Source organism: Ranitomeya variabilis, chromosome 3 (assembly GCF_051348905.1).
Source record: "Ranitomeya variabilis isolate aRanVar5 chromosome 3, aRanVar5.hap1, whole genome shotgun sequence".
In the NCBI taxonomy this organism is placed as follows: domain Eukaryota; kingdom Metazoa; phylum Chordata; class Amphibia; order Anura; family Dendrobatidae; genus Ranitomeya; species Ranitomeya variabilis.
In genome coordinates this window covers 119879440-119894961 of record NC_135234.1, presented here as the reverse complement: position 1 = coordinate 119894961, position 15522 = coordinate 119879440, and the positions used below count along the sequence as shown (strand labels likewise).

General features: G+C 39.9%; 1 protein-coding gene and 1 long non-coding RNA gene across 2 annotated transcripts in view; one reads left to right on the top strand and one right to left on the bottom strand.

Annotated features, from left to right (window-relative positions):
- LOC143815436 (uncharacterized) overlaps positions 1-12635 on the bottom strand; it is a 43452-nt gene extending 30817 nt beyond the window's left edge. Inside the window, exon 1 of the long non-coding RNA XR_013223750.1 lies at positions 12550-12635. This is a non-coding gene — a long non-coding RNA (uncharacterized LOC143815436). The remainder of the gene's footprint in view (positions 1-12549) is intronic.
- Positions 1-15522, top strand: part of PHEX (phosphate regulating endopeptidase X-linked) — a 353675-nt gene that overhangs the window by 127464 nt on the left and 210689 nt on the right. Inside the window, exons 5-6 of the mRNA XM_077294604.1 lie at positions 409-635; positions 1966-2034. Of these exons, the coding sequence (XP_077150719.1) occupies positions 409-635; positions 1966-2034 (296 nt within the window). The remainder of the gene's footprint in view (positions 1-408; positions 636-1965; positions 2035-15522) is intronic.

Here is a 15522-nt window from a genome sequence, read left to right as displayed (position 1 = left end):
AGGAAAACCACCTATGCCAAAACATGGTATCCATCCACAGACAGCTGTTTCGGGGTATTTTCCCCTCATCAGTGTGGAGTAGGAAACTGGCTATTAGGAGCAGTGCACTGAGAAACTGCGTTGAGAAACACGTGATGGTGTCTCCGCGGCTTTTCTACATGCATTGGCTTAGGATATCGACATAACCCAACTCTGTCCCCATTGCTCCCTCCATCTGGCACCCGCCTCATCAGCAAAGACTACTATAATACACATTTTCAAATGAAAGCCCTATATTCATGCACTATCCTACTGAAAATCTAGAACACAATTGTATTGCCGGTAGTGTTGGGTTTGACAAGTGGTTGACAGCTAATTTTGAATTAATTAATTATTTGACTTGTTCTTTCTGTCTGTGCTACGTTGTAGCTGAAATAGAAGTAGCTGACATGAAGCCTCTAATAAAACTATTAAAGCAATCATCGCTTCGCTGGCCGGTGCTGGAATCCAATCTTGGAAGTGAGGGCAGGTGGTCGGAAAGGAAGTTTAACTTTCTCCAGTCTCTAGCAGAACTTCGAGGTCAATACAGTACTTCAGTCTTCATGCGTGTCTATGTGGCCACAGATGACAAACTATCTAATAACTTCATAATAAAGGTAAGAATTTAGATGTACACATTTTATTCATGTAGGGAAAATCATATATACATAATTTCATTTTATTTAAGTTACAATTTGTTTTAAAGATTTATTTATAGAGACCAATTTAAGTCTAACTAGGTTTAAACAGTTTTCTTTTTTCTGGAGATCTTTTCTATAACTGTATTTTCTAGGGAGTATTGTCCGAAATACTCCATCCTAGCTGGAATTCTGCAAAAACATTCATAAATGGTTAAGAATTGGCTGCATGGATTGATTGAATTTATTTTTACTTTTCTATCGTATATATTTTATTCTTACTTTTGGCAACCTGCTGCTACGACTGTCAGCTCTTGCTTAATATCTGCTTTATACAGCTCAGGTCAAATCAGGCCAATGGAAAACATATTTATGGGAATATGAAGAATGTATAGCTCCTTGTGGTCCATCTGTCAGTTGCATACTCATGAACAAAGACACATATTTTACTATGTGAAAAGTTTTAATCTACCCACAAACTCCTAAAGTTTCTTGAACATGAGCTGGCATGTATAGATTCATCCTTTGTGTTAAACTCTGCCTTGATATTTAAACCAACCATATCAGAACATGTTGCATTAATATAAAAACTATTCTTCAAGTCCAAGTTCATTTTTATATTTTTGTGGAGCTTATTCCTTCCACTCACACAACATGGTGTCCATTACTGCCTGTATAAAGACACAGTGGCATAGTACGGGTTGCTTGAATTTGGTGTAAAGCAAGCACTGTACCATGAAACCCACTAATAATGCCCCCTTAGTTCTCCCTAACCGTACTCCTTGCAAACAATTATAGCCGCCTGCATGTCCCCATAAAATAAAGTCTCAAGTGCCCCCTTTAAAAAGTATTAATGCCCCCTTAGTGTCTCCTTAAAACTAATAATTCTACCTTTTTTACCGCAATACACAAAAAGTAAAATTTGTACTCTCCTATTCTGAGCAAGAAAGTCCTATTTTTCCCAGCACATAGAGTGGCCGTCACTGTTGGCGTAACGGCAGCCTGCAGCCTAGAAGACGGAGAGTGGTGGGGCAAGAAACCTATGACTACCTGCTCTGCCACAGGATCTAATGGAATTGGCATCATGTTGATGCTGATACAGTTCAAGGTGTCACTCGTGCGTAGATCCTGGGCATCCAGATCTTTGACTCCAACACTTCTGGTGCAAAATTTTAAGAGAAAAAAGTACTACTTTCCTTTTCTTTCTCCTTTTTCTTTTTTTGTTGCCAGTGACAGTTGTAAATAATATGTTCAATTGTTTACTTCCAGCTTGTACATTTACTGAAATAAAAGTATTTTTTATTTGCAGTTTGACCAAGCATCTCTGTCCCTATTATCTCACGAGGATTACCTTGATAATAGCACTATTGCACTTAAAGTAAGTATTAATACTTCATTGGTAACTGTAGGTATCAGAGATGATCACTAGCATACCCACAGAAATACAAGGGAGATTTACTCAGGAAAGCTATAATCGCACATCAGTGTTTGTCGTCTTTCCCTGACAGCACACTATCATGTCTAATTTTTATGGGTCTGTTATTCACATGTCACTTTTTTGCTAAATGATAATCTACATAAGTCATCATATTCTGATCCATTTTACAGACAGAAGTCTTCTATTTAAAGGATGTGGTGGGAAAAGATCAGCCAACGGATGGTATCCTTGCGCTGTTTGTGTTTTACTAAATTGTTTTTAGGAGAAACATAGCATACAAGAAAAACAGATGACACACAAAAGGGTAAAAGCAGAGATAAGGGCCAAAAATAGATTAGGATTCAATAAGCTGATGAAAACCTGTCTGTTTTTTGTGGTCTAGAAGTTATTCTAATATGTCCTAAGGTTCTTCCCAGTGTGATGTGTTTCCTAAGTTTTGAACTCATGCCGTGTGGCTTCCTACTAGAGGTGAGCACATTTTTGGTAATTCAAATTCATCAATTTTTTTTTTGAAAATTGATCTGTGGCAAATTGAATGTACTGCAGAGCCTCCAATGGCCTAAAAAAATGTGTATGGCACAACACTATTAGCTTTTTATCACAACATGTTCTTCACTTCTCTGTTGGCACACACTATATTTAAAGTTTCTTCAGCGTTGTATGGCTTTTTCTACCTATCTCTATTGCTAAGCTGCAATCTGTTATGTCCTCTCACTATCCAGATTCACAAAAAAATGGCTGCTGCACTCCCTGCTTCTGCTTGTATACAGGCTATGATACACGTTCCTAAATGGCGTGTGTTGTTATCTGTTAGCCAGCATAAGTACATGTGGGGGTTGCCTGGTTGCTAGGGAATCCCCACATGTACTTATGCTGGCTAACAGATGTAAATCATTCAACAGAAGCAATAAAAACTAAATTTCCGAGCACTAAAAAATACTCGGAGGACACCCCAGCGTGCTCGGGAAATCTCGAGTAATGAGTATATTCGCTCATCACTAGTCTTTATCCCAGTCCTTTATATATAACTTATTTACATTACAGTATTTTGACCCTCCATATATTAAACATATGATACAATGGCTCTTTCTTCTATCATCCTATTTTATAGCCCATGTCTATGGCTTTAATAATAAAAATAATAATCTGTATTTGGTTATTTACTGTATAATCAAAAAAACTTTATTTCACGATTTCCAAAATCAGCTTCCATTAATCACATTAAGGGCTGTAAAGCTGTAATGACAAATCTGCAGGCATTGACTTAGATGAGCTCCCCTATGTGCTGATTCTATTGATGCCAGTTATTGATCTAGCTTTATATAAAAAACACAATGCAAGGTCACACCAACTCTCACAAGCAAAAGTCACATCAACCCTTTCTGGTCTGTTTAGCACCAAATGAACTAATTTCAGCCTTGAAACAACACAGTGGATATGTTGCCGAGGATTGACATCTAATGTGATTTCATCTGTAATCTTTTGTTTTCCTTAATCCTTCAGGATTTTTTTTATACTCATATGTCCATTTTTATCTGTTAAATAGAAAAGAAGAAAATGTAAAATGTCATAATAAAACAAGTAAATGCTCTGTACCTTCCTTTTCATGTATCTGAATATAAGCTATAGTATGACTAAAATTAATTAATCCCTATCTCACACTAGATGTAATAATCCGCCCCTGTACGTCTGCACGATCGCCCGCGCATACGGGTGGTGTGTGGGCGATCGCTGCCGGGTGTCAGCTGATTCTAACAGCTGACATCCAGCACAAAGTGCTTGGAGCGGCTAATTTAACCCTGGAAATGCTGCGATCGAGCACAATCGCAGCATTTCGGGAGCCGGCAGAGAGCTGACAGCCCCTCTGCTTCTGGATCGGAGACCCCAAGTTTAAAAAAATGTTTAAATAATTGTAAAAATATAAAAAAAATAAAAAAATAAAAATAAAAAACTCAAAAGATATTGTATCTCTAAATAAATATTTGAGTGAAAAAATCTAACCAATAAAAGTACACATATTTGGTATCGCCGCGTTCACAATGACCCGACCTATAAAACTGTCCCACTAGTTAACCCCTTTAGGGAACATCATAAAAAAATAAAAAATAAGGCTAAAAAAACAATGCTTTATCATCATACTGCCGAGCAAAAAGTGGAATAAAATGCGATCAAGAAAACAGATATAAATAAACATGGGACTGCTGAAAACATCATCTTGTCCTGCAAAAAACAAGCTGCCACACAGCTCCATCAGTGGAAAAATAAAAAAGTCATAGCTCTCAGAATAAAGTAATGCAAAAATAATTATTTTTTAATGTAAAATAGTTTTTATTGTATAAAAGTGCTAAAACATTAAAAAAAACTATATAAATGAGGTATTGCTGTAATCCTAGTGACCCAAAGAATAAAACTGCCTTATCAATTTTACCACACACGGAACAGCATAAACCCCCCACCCCAAAAAAGCAATTCCTGAATTGCTTGTTTTAGTTCATTCTGCCCTTTAAAAATCAGAATAGAAAGCGATCATAAAATGTCATGTGCCCGAAAATGGTACCAATAAAAGCGTCAACTCGTCCTGCAAAAAACAAGACCTCATTTGACTCTGGGCCAAAATATGGAAAAAGTTATAACTCTCAAAATGTGGTGATGGAAAAACTATCTTTTGCAATAAAAAGTGTCTTTTAGTGTGTTACAGCTGCCAAACATAAAAACCTGATATAAATCTGGTATCCCTGTAATCACACTGACCCGAAGAATAAAGTCGCCTAATCACTTATACCACATGAGGAACAGCGTAAAAAATTATTAAAACCAATGCTTCACATGCTGTTGATTTTTTCATACTGCCTCCCAAAGATCGCAGAAGGTTCGAAGCACATTTATCACTGAATCACATATTTCCGTGTAAATCTCTGAAATACGTTATTCCGACGGAACCTCTGGTGCTAGATTCCCTATAATGAGGCAGATGGAGGCACTGTGTCTGTCTTTTTAGGATTGCATACAAGTGCCATCAGCCACAATTTTGTGCACTTCTGAAAAGAAGGACACTGCTGAACAGAGGCCAGATGGAATCCAGGGTAACGCTGCTGCCTCATTATAGTGAATGGCTCCATTGGGGGTTTCATCTAAAACACGTCACTCTGAGATTTAGATGGAAACCCCAAAGTAAGTGCTCAGCATACAGTGCCAGATAAATGTGATCCCAAACGTTATGTAAAATTTTCCCAATAAAAGCTTCAACTCAATACACACACAAAAAAAGCCCTCACTCAGGTCTGTCATCTGTTAATGGAAATAAAGGGAGCTTCCACGTTACTTGTAGCACAAAGGCTGTGGAAAAGCAAAATGGCTCTTCACCCGCCAAAATAAATTCATCAAACTCTGCGCTCCCAAATCCAAGTGCCCCCTCCCTTCTGAGCCCCACAGTGTACCTAAACCACATATTGCGTCCACATTTGGCATTTCTGAAGTGATTAGAGCCTGCCTAAGTTACAGGTGCATGCCTCCGAAAGCATGGGATGGCATAATGTACTGGTGTCTGCAACGTACTGGTCACTACAACGGCAGTTTGCAATTTTCACTCGGCAACACTCATCGCTGCTTGTTTCTGGAAAATACCCATGGAGTCAAAATTGTCTACTCCTGTAGATAAATTCCCCAAGGGGTATAATTTCCAAAATGTGGTCACTTGAGAGGGAATTCTGCTCTTCTAGCAATTAGCAGCTCTGTATATGGAGTTCGCAAACTTCTAGGAAAATCTGCGCTCCAGGAGGCACATAGCGCTGCATTCCTCCCGAGTCTCTTTGTATGGCTAAGTAGTACTTTACAGCCACATATGCGGTATTGCCACGTTCAGTAGAAATTGTGGGACAAATTATGGTGCCATTTTTACCCACTTTGTGTGTGAAAGTGTAAAATCTGGGGCTCAAACAAAATTTTGGTGGTAAAAATGTACTTATTTTGTCTTCACTGCCCAATGGTATAAAATTCTGTGACATACCCATGGTGTCAATATGCTCACTGCACCGCTATATGAATTAATTGAGAGGAGTAGTTTGTATTATGGGGTCACTTACAGAAGGTTCTGCTGTTCTGGCACCTCATGGGCTCTTGCAGTGGGTCATGGTACCTGCAAACCATAACAGTAATATATGGCGCTCCTTGCCTTCTGAGCTTTGCACTGTGCCTGAAAAAGATTTTCCGATTACATGTAGGGTATTGGCGCACTCAGAAAAAAATGGACCTTAGTTTGTTGTAAAGCAAATTCCTATTAGCCCTTGGGGCTACAGAAACCTTTTAGTGGTAAAAATGTTATTTATTCTTTCTTCACCGCTTTCTTCACTGTAGTATAAAACTCTGTGAGGCAGATGTGGTGTCAATATGATCACTGCACCCCTAGATGAATTCATTGGGGAGTGTAGTTTGTAGAATGAGTTCACATATAGTTTTTTTGTTGTTCTGCCACCTCAGGGGCTCTGTCAATGTGACGTCGCACCCTCAAACTATTCCGGCAAAATCTTAACTCCAATATGGCGCCTCTTCCTTTCTGAGCTTTGCACTGTGCCTCAAAAGTAGTATTCCCCCACATATGTAGTACCAATGTACTCAAGAGAAATTGCACAACAAATTGTATGGTGCAATTTATCCTGTTACCCTTATGACAATGCAAAATTTGGGGCTAAAATAACATTTTTGTGAGGAAAATGTGATTTTGTAATTTTCACGACTGAATGTTATAAACTTCTGTGAAGCACCTGGGGGTTCAAGGTGCTCACCATGCATCTAAATTCATTCCATGAGGGGTCTAGTTTCCAAAATGGTGTCACTTGTGGGGAATTTCCACTGTTTAGGCACATCAGGGGCTCTCCAAATGGGACTTGACGTCTTCTTATGATTCCAGGAAATTTTACATTCAAAAATTCAAATGACACTCCTACCCTTCCAAGCCTTGCCGTGCGCCCAAACAGTAGTTTTCTCCCTCATCTTGGGTATCAGCACACTCAGGAGAAATTGCACAACACATTGTATGGTGCAATTTCTCCTGGTACCCTTATGAAAATGCAATATTTTGTGCCAAAAACATATTTGTGGGGAAAATGTTTTATTTTTTTTATTTTTACGGCTCAATGTTATAAACTTCTGTGAAGCCCCTGAGGGTTCAATGTGCTCACCACACATCTAGATCAGTTCCCTGGGGGGTCTAATTTCCAAAATGGCATCACTTGTGGGAGATTTTTACTGTTTAGGCACATCAGTGGCTTTCCAAACATGACATGGCATCCACCAGATGTTCCAGCAAATATTCCATTCAAAAAGTCAATTGGCGCTTCTTCCCTTCCGAGCTATGCCATTCTCCAAAACAGAGGTTTTCTCCCTCATGTGGGGTATTGGCATGCTCGGCCGAAATTATACAACAAATTTTGGGGTACATTTTTTCCTGTTACCCTTGTCAAAATAAAAAAAATTTGGATCTGAAGTAAATTTTTTGTGAAAAAAAGTTAAATGGTTAATAAACTTCCTGAATGTAGTTTTGAGCGCCTTGAGGGGTGCAGTTTTTAGAATGGTGTCACTTATGGGTATCTTCTATCATATAGACCCCTCAAAGTGACTTAAAATGTGATGTGGTCCCTAAAATAAAATGGTGTTGTAAAAATGAGAAATCGCTGGTCCACTTTTAACCCTTATAACTTCCTTGCAAAAAAAAAATGTTGGTTTCAAAAGTCTGCTAATTTAAATTAGACATGTGGCAAATGTTACTCATTAACTATTTTGTGTAACATATCTCTGTGATTTAAGGGCATGAAAAATCAAAGTTGGAAAATTGCGAAATTTTCACCAAATTGCCTGTTTTTTCACAAATAAAAAAAGTGTGTGGCCAGTGCCAGTACCTGTATATGAGACCCGTGTATCTGTACCTCCAAATATTATGTATATCTGGACTGCTGAAACCAGTCTCTGAATACGCTTAGTCTGACCGTAGCCCAAGTTTGTATCAGTGAACCTGACCCCTGGGGTCAGCATCTGCAATAACAGGGACTGCCTAAGAGTGGTACCTGGCAGCTACATGCAGCTCTGCCTGTCTTCATCATCAGGAGCTCCAGTGAACACCAGGTAGCTGCTTAGCTATGCACCTTCCTAGGTAGGCCCAGCCCTGACTGGTGGTATCACGCAAGAGGCTGCGTGAGTGTGAGATGTGTGAGTGTGAATGTGAGTGTGAAAGTGTGTGAGTGTGAGTGCGAATGTGAGTGTGTGAGTGTATGAGAGTGTGAGCGTGTGAGTGTGTTTGTGTTTGAGTGTGTGTGAATATGTGAGAGTGTGTGAGTGTGTGTGGTGCGTACGGCGTATAGAGTGTGTGTGTGGTGCGACTGTGTTCCGCTGGTGCTACCGTGCAATTGGTTGGTACCAGCAGCAGTTTCCATATTGAGACACTCATCACTTGGGAGTCCCAATATGGCGGTCGGTGAACTTCCTCTGCTTGGAATTCTGGGATGCTATGACATCTGGACAGAACAGGAAATGACAACATTACAAGGCAATTATATATTTACTAGATGGTGGCCCGATTCTAACGCATCGGGTATTCTAGAATATGTATGTAGTTTATTTATGAAGATTTAAGTATAATGCAATGAATACACAGGATTCGGCCAGCCGGGCGCGACCAATCAGCGAAGCATGGTTCAAATCCCGCACCAATTTGCGGCTGGAATGCGCCTGTTGCTCATTGGTCGCGCCCGGCCGGGCACGACCAATCAGTGAAGCCAGGGCCGGCTCCAGGTTTTTGAGGGCCTCGGGCGAAAGAGTCTCAGTGGGCCCCCCCTTTAACACATACCACAATTCATGATGCACAGATACAGCAGAGAAATATAGCACAGCCACGTAGCATATAACACAGCTCACGTAGTATATAACACAGCCCACATAGCATATAGCACAGCCACATAGCATATAACACAGCCCACGTAGTATATAGCACAATCCATGTAGTATATAGCACAGCCACATAGCATATAACACAGCCACGTAGCATATAACACAGCCACATAGCATATAACACAGCCACGTAGTATATCACTCAGCCCATGTAGCATATAACACAGCCACGTAGTATATAGCACAGCCATGTAGTATGTAACACAGCCACGTAGTATATAGCTCAGCCACGTAGCATATAACACAGCCCACTAGTATATAACACAGCCCATGTAGCATATAGCACAGTCATGTAGTTTATATCACAGCCACATAGTATATAGCACAGCCAACGTAGTATATAGCACAGCCCATCAGTATATAGCACAGCCCACGTAGTATATAACACAGCCCACGTAGTATATAACACAGCCCACGTAGTATATAACACAGCGCACGTAGTATATAGCACAGCCAACGCAGTATATAACACAGCAAACATAGTATATAACACAGCCATGTAGTATATAGCAGTGTGGGCACCATATCCCTGTTAAAAAAAGAATTAAAATAAAAAATAGTTATATACTCACCTTCCGGCCGCCCCCTGATCCAGCGCAGGCCCTTAGCGATGCTCCCGCCAGGTCCGTTCCCAGTGATGCTTTGCGGCAATAACCCGCGATGATGTAGCAGTCTCGCGAGACCGCTGCATCATCTGGGGTCATTACCGCAAAGCATTACTGGGACCGGAGCATCGCCAGGAGCGGGAAAAGCTGCATAGGCAGCATCAATAGTAAAAGTGAAGCGGTGTTTAAATCCCGCCCCAATATCGCTGATTGGTTGCGGCCGGCTGGGCGCGACCAATCAGCGAAGCGGGATTTCCGTTACAGACAAACAGACGGAAGTGGACTTTAGATAATTATATATATAGAAAAGACAGGAAACATTCTCTAAATAGGACAGTCTGCAGTGGGGTACTGCAAGGATTTGTGCTAGGACTGATTCTTTTTAATCTCTTTATTAATGACCAAGTGGATGGGGTTGAGAGTAAAGTGTCTTGCTGGCGATATCAAACTATGTATAATATTAAAAACTGACCTTGACAGTACAATATTACAAATGTTCTGGATTAGATGTCTGAATGGGCAAACACTTGACAAATGAGGTTTAACGTAGATAAATGTAAAGTAATGCACCTACGATGGAGCAATCGTATTGCTGCATATACATTAAGGCTATGTGCACACGTTCAGGAATGTCAGCAGAATTTTCCTGAACAAAACCGGACTTTTTCTGCAGGAAATCCGCTCACGGTTTCGCGTTTTTTTTGGCAGATTTTTCGTGTTTTTTTCCGGAGCTTCCCAATGCAATAATATAGCGGCAAAAACGCGAAAAATCTGCAAAATTAATGAACATGCTGCGTGTTTTACCGCGATGCGTTTTTTTCACGGATTTTTTGTGTTTTTTTCCGGAGCTTCCCAATGCATTAATATAGCGGCAAAAACGTGAAAAGTCTGCAAAATTAATGAACATGCTGCGTGTTTTACTACGATGCGCTTTTTTCATGGAAAAAAACGCAGCATGTGCACAAAAATTGCGGAATGCATTGAAATGATGGGATGCTTAATGTAAGAGGTTTTTTTTCAGCATTTTTTTGGAGGAAAACGCTTGAAAAAACCCGAAAAATCCTGAACGTGTGCACATAGCCTTAATGGGAGTAAACTTGATACTACATAACACGAGAAGGACCTGAGTATTCTGGGAACAAGGAAGCTGAGCAGCAGTACTCAATATCAAGCAGCAGCCGCAAAAGCAAACAAGATTTTAGAGTGTATAAAAAGATAAATAAAATCCTGTGATCCCAATGTATTGTTATCTCTTTATAAAGCACTTGTAAGTCTTGTGGAGGTTTATACTCACTGAAGGTAGTTTCCATGCAATAGTCCAGGCAAGTTTATTTAACTTCATAAACCGCTCCTGGTGGCAAAACAAAACAGAGCCTTCTCTGGCACAAAGTGAAAATAAACTGAATAAACAAATAGTCCATGTGGTATTTCGGGTCCGTCCGCTCAGGTTAGTGCCTTTAGCAACACACACTGAAGGTGAACACAAACGGCAAGTAAATAGTCCATATAGCACTGCGGGTCCACCAACTCAGGTCAGTGTCTTTAGCAACACACACTGGAGGTCTCCACACCTCTAGCCACAGACCCTGAATGAGATACTTGGTCTCCATTTTATCTGCCAAACCACGCCGCTGGAGTTGGGATATGTGAGCAATCATTCCCACCCATCACTTATGACTGCTCGCAAAACCCGGCCCTGGAACGGCCAAATAACTCTCTCAGCACTATGTGCTGGAGAATGCTTCCAAGCTCACCTTAACTGCAGCTAACAGCCGCAATTACACACATCTCCCCTCAAGGACTCGGCTGCCACCTTGCAGGCCACATCTAGAATATGGGATCCAGTTTTAGGCTCCAAATTTTAAAAAGGATATTCGGAAGTTAGAATCAGTTCAAAGGCAACAACTAGATTATTACAAGGGATGGAAGGCCTCCCATATGATGAGAGGTTGGAAAAGTTAGGCTTCTTTAGCTTAGAAAAAAGACACCATAGAAGGGATCTCATTTATATATATGAATATATGCGTGATCAATTCAAAGTACTGGCACATGACTTATTCCTTCAAAACACCTTACAAAGGACAAGGGGGCACTCAGTACGGGTGGAAGGAAGGCGATTGCGGCAGAAAAATATTAAAGCGTTCTTTACAGTTCGAGCAGTCAGACTGTGGAATGCCGACCACAAGAGGTCGTAATGGCAGACACCATAACAGCTTTTAATAAAGGTCTGGATGCTTTCCTCAGCAGAAATGGCACTCTGGGATAGAGATAATTTAGTGATAAAGAATGTCTAACTGGTTGTGAAAGGTTGAACTTCATGGAACGGAGTCTTTTTTTCAACCTATTTAACTATGTAAGAAAAGTAGTGGCTATACCAAGGTTTGGTTTTCCTGTCCAATGTTTTTCCCTTTTGAGATGCCAATGTCATAACTTCAGATGACAAGATTTTTCTAACTTGGGAAAAATCTTGTCCGGCTTTAACATTGTTTCTCTTTTCATCTTGCATGAACTTAACTAGATATAAATTATAGTTTATCTTTCTCAAAATATTGCACCACTTGTATACAACATACTATACATATTATACTATACAAGGAAAAAAATGGCAACAGTTGCTCTGGAAAAGCCTATAAATCATGTTGTCATTTTTTAAATCCCTTATGATCACATTTGGGTTGAAGCCTTTTGTGCGAATCTTTTTCTTTAAATGAATAAGAAAGAATGAGCCGCTGCACAAACAATGAGGCTTTCCAGGTTGTACAAAATAAGAAAAGTAGAAATCTTATCACTGCATATAGCACAATTTATCTGCCATTTCATAGAGGTAAAGATTAATGTTAGCTGACACGTTCTTCACTTCCAGTCATTGTAATCAACAGTAACTTTGAAACCTCATGATTGCATAAATCACCTGTAGTTTTATCTGATTGCATTTGTTCGTTGTAGCTTTGCATGAGTCATTCAAATCGCCTATGTAGCTGACAAATAGTCTTGGCTGAAAAAAAAAAGATAAAAGACTTTTATGCCTTAGTCAATACTCTCAAACAATAAGGAATTGTCCTGTGTACAAGAAAGCACAATGAAAAAGCAGCTTATACAGCTCTGGCAAAAAAAAAGAGACCACCACATAAAAACCCTGTCATGGGCAGCCCAATCTCCAGACCTGAACCCAGTTGAAAACCTCTGGAATGTAATCAGGAGGATAATGGATAGTCACACTTAGTCAGAACTGCTTAAATTTTTGTGCCAGAAGTAGCGTGAAAAGCGAACGCTGTGATTAAAAATCATGGTTATTCCACAAAGTATTGATTTCTGAACTCTTCCCGAGTTAAAACCTTAGTATTGTTGTTTCTAAATGATTATGAACTTGTTTTCTTTGCATTATTTGGGGTCTGAAAAGCACTGTTTTTTTTATTTTGACCATTTTTCTTTGTCAGAAAAAAATATTAAAATTATTGCTTGGAAATTTGGAGACATGTTGTCAGAAGTTTAGAGAATAAAAGAACAATTTACATTTTACTCAAAAATATACCTATAAAGAGAAAAATCAGACAAACTGAACATTTTGCAGTGGTCTCTTAATTTTTGCCAGAGCTGTATATCTGGTTACTTATTTTTTTCCAGTTTTTCATGCTTTGGTGACAATGGTGCAATAAAGGCACCTAGGTAGCAGTTATGCATGAGCCTTGGTGCCTGAGGGGCACCTTCACCACAGAAGAAAATACTAGAATTATAAATGCTATAATATACTTTATTGGCCCCTTTGCAAATGTTGCATTTGTGCGAAGGAGTTTCACATTGTGCCTCTTCTGTGGACCCTCCTTTCAATTCTGAGTTACTTCAACCAATTTATTAATAAATTATTTTTAATTTTATGGACTAAAAACAATAATAACAAAATTAATATCAATATTACAATGTTACACATTGCTACATGTATGCTTCTAGATGGTTAATTAAAAGACAGGTGCTGATGCTTGCTATTGCAAGCCCAGGCCATATAAAGGCCTCAAGATCAGCCAGCTATGGTGGCCTGTTAGACCTTGCCATAAGCATGGTCTAACAGGCCTCCTGTCTGTGTAAAACTGACAGGTCTAGTATACTGAGCTACATAGGTATTGCTGTATATTAGACTAGTCCCATAGAGTGGAAAAAAGTAAACAAAAGTAAAAAAAAATGTGCATAGCCATAAAAAAATTCAAATGAAATTATGAAAAATATCAAAAACTATAAATGCTGCTTTTATATATAAACAAAAGTAACAAAAAGTACATATACAGTTGTGCTCAAAAGTTTGCATATCACTGCAGAATTTTTGCTTTCTTGGCCTTTTTTTCAGAGAATATAAATAACACCAAAACTTTTTCTCCACTCATGGTTAGTGGTTGGGTGAAGCCATTTATTGTCAAACTACTGTGTTTTCTCTTTTTAAATCATAATGACAACCCAAAACATCCAAATGACCCCGGTCAAAAGTTTACATACCCCATTTCTTAATATCGGGTATTGCCCCCTCTAACATCAATGACAGCTTGAAGTCTTTTGTGGTAGTTGTGGATGAGGTTCTTTATTTTCTCAGATGGTAAAGCTGACCACTTTTCTTGGCAAAAATGCCTCCAGGTCCTGTAAATTCTGGGGCTTTCTAGCATAAACTGCGTGCTTGAGATCTCCCCAGAGGGGCTCAATGATATTGAGGTCAGGAGACTGAGATGGCCACTCCAGAACCTTCACTTTGTTTTGCTGTAGCCAATGACACATCGACTTGGCCTTGTCATGTTGGAACATCCAAGTACGGCCCATGCCCAGCTTCCCGGCTGATGAGTGCAAATTTGCCTTCAGTATTTGCTGATAACGTACTACATTCATCTTTCCTTCAACATTGACCAAGTTTTCTGTGCCTTTTGTATCTCACACATCCCCAAAACATCAGCGATCCACCTTCGTGCTTTACAGTAGGAATGGTGTTCCTTTCATCATAGGCCTTGTTGACCTCTCTCCAAATGTAACGTTTATGGTTGTGGCCAAAAAGTTAAATTTTGGTCTCATCACTCCAAATTACCTTGTTCCAGAAGGTTTGAGGCTTGTCTCTGTGCTGTTTTGCATATTGTAGGCAAGATACTTTGTGGCATTTCTGCAGTAATGGCTTTCTTTTGGCGACACGACCATGCAGCCCATTTTTCTTCAAATGTTTCCCTATTGTGTGTCTTGAAATAGCCACACCGCTAGTTTTCATCCCGAACAATTTTCCTAACAGTTGTGGATGACATTTTTGTTGGTCTACCTCACCGTGGTTTTGTTTTGACAGAGCCCCTGATTTTCCATTTGTAAATCACAGTTTGAATGCTGCTGACTGGCATTATCAATTGCTTGGATCTTTTTGTATCCCGTTCCTGTTTTCTACAGTTCAACTACCTTTTCCCGTAGATCCGTTGACAATTCTTTTGCCTTGCCCATGACTCACAGTCCAGAAACATCAGTGGCTTGATGAAAGATGCAAGAGTCTGTCTGGATCCCAGAAACTCACTCAGCTTTTATGCACACACACTGATTACAAACAAACAGGTCACAGGTGAGAATGTTACCTTTAGTAGCCATTCATACCCATTTGAATCAACTTCTGTGCTAGTATCTGATCACTCACAAATGGGCCAGGATAAGAAGGTAGCAGCTGGCGAAATGTGTCATTTACTGTCAAATTGTGAGGTTACAGGAGCGTGGGTAGGATATATAAGAACAGCGGCAGTGCAGGCGCCATACCTTGAGAAAGAGGGACGTTGCCCTCGAAACGCGTCGGGATTGGCCCCTGCACACGTCCGTCAGTTGCGGACAGGTGACGTCACCATTCTACCACGCCCCCCGCTCACCTCGCTACGCTGTTGGCGGC